The sequence below is a fragment of the Penaeus monodon genome, chromosome 15 (assembly GCF_015228065.2).
Source record: "Penaeus monodon isolate SGIC_2016 chromosome 15, NSTDA_Pmon_1, whole genome shotgun sequence".
NCBI lineage: Eukaryota > Metazoa > Arthropoda > Malacostraca > Decapoda > Penaeidae > Penaeus > Penaeus monodon.
The window spans coordinates 25,028,039-25,028,961 of NC_051400.1; the positions used below are offsets into that span (position 1 = coordinate 25,028,039).

The window sequence follows — 923 nt, forward strand, 5'->3', positions numbered from 1 at the left end:
CATTACCGTGTGACCTCCTCCCACCCAGGTGGTGATGAACACGGTGGAACCCCTGTGGCCCTCCTACGAGGTGAGTTACTACAGCACCAAGACCACGGCCATCGGTAACCAGACCATCTCGACGTCTCACGTGGAGTTCGCGACCGTCCTCAACTCCACGGCCGAGTACTACACCGACCTGTCGGCGACCAACACCTGGGACGTCGCGCCCACCACCTACCAGACTATGGACTTCCAGCACCAGAGAGTCACCTTCACTGATGCGGCCAACGTCACCCACACCAGCATCGAGAATAATGACTTACCTTTTGTCTAAACTTGGGACAGTTAGAAAAAATAAGCCTTGGTATGCGACCCTCTTTTTTCAGAGGGTACTTTGAGGAGGTAATTTTATTGTGTGATAAAGGGCATGGTTAAAATAGTAATATTGATAGTACTGGCATTATGGATGAAAAAGAAAAAAAAATCAGATATACGGAGAATAAGATTTCGTCTATAAATCTTTGTTTTTTTTTCGATTGATGCTTTGTCTTAAAGTAAAATTGGTTCATGTTGATGGCCGATTCAAAGAATTATCCTTATTGTATGGTTTTATATATTATTCTCTTGATAAAACTTCATTTCGTATTCTGTGCTTTTAAATGCATACAGTGTAACGTTGCATCGAAAGGCTTGCTGGTACATGGGAATATATATATTTTTATTACGTTACAGCTTATGCTTTTTTGTATTACGTGTTACAAGTTAACGGTGCATTCATGTGACCAATAAGCGTCATTATATTGTTTGTGAGGAAAAGTCATTTTCAATATTATGCAAGTACAGCTTCGGCTAAAATATCAGGATGTGTGTTTTTTAAATATCCAATACTCAAGACAAATATCTTTGATATCAAAGGTTATTTTTAAGCTTTCCAACGTAGG

The 923-nt window shown here is 40.3% G+C and overlaps 1 protein-coding gene across 1 annotated transcript in view; it reads left to right on the forward strand.

The window, feature by feature from the left end:
• The window catches only part of LOC119581839, a 3,889-nt gene extending 3,047 nt beyond the window's left edge, over positions 1 to 842 (forward strand). The window contains exon 3 of the mRNA XM_037929978.1: positions 18 to 842. Coding sequence (XP_037785906.1) covers positions 18 to 316 — 299 coding nt within the window. The 3' untranslated portion in view covers positions 317 to 842. The remainder of the gene's footprint in view (positions 1 to 17) is intronic.
• The last annotated feature ends 81 nt before the right edge of the window (positions 843 to 923 follow it).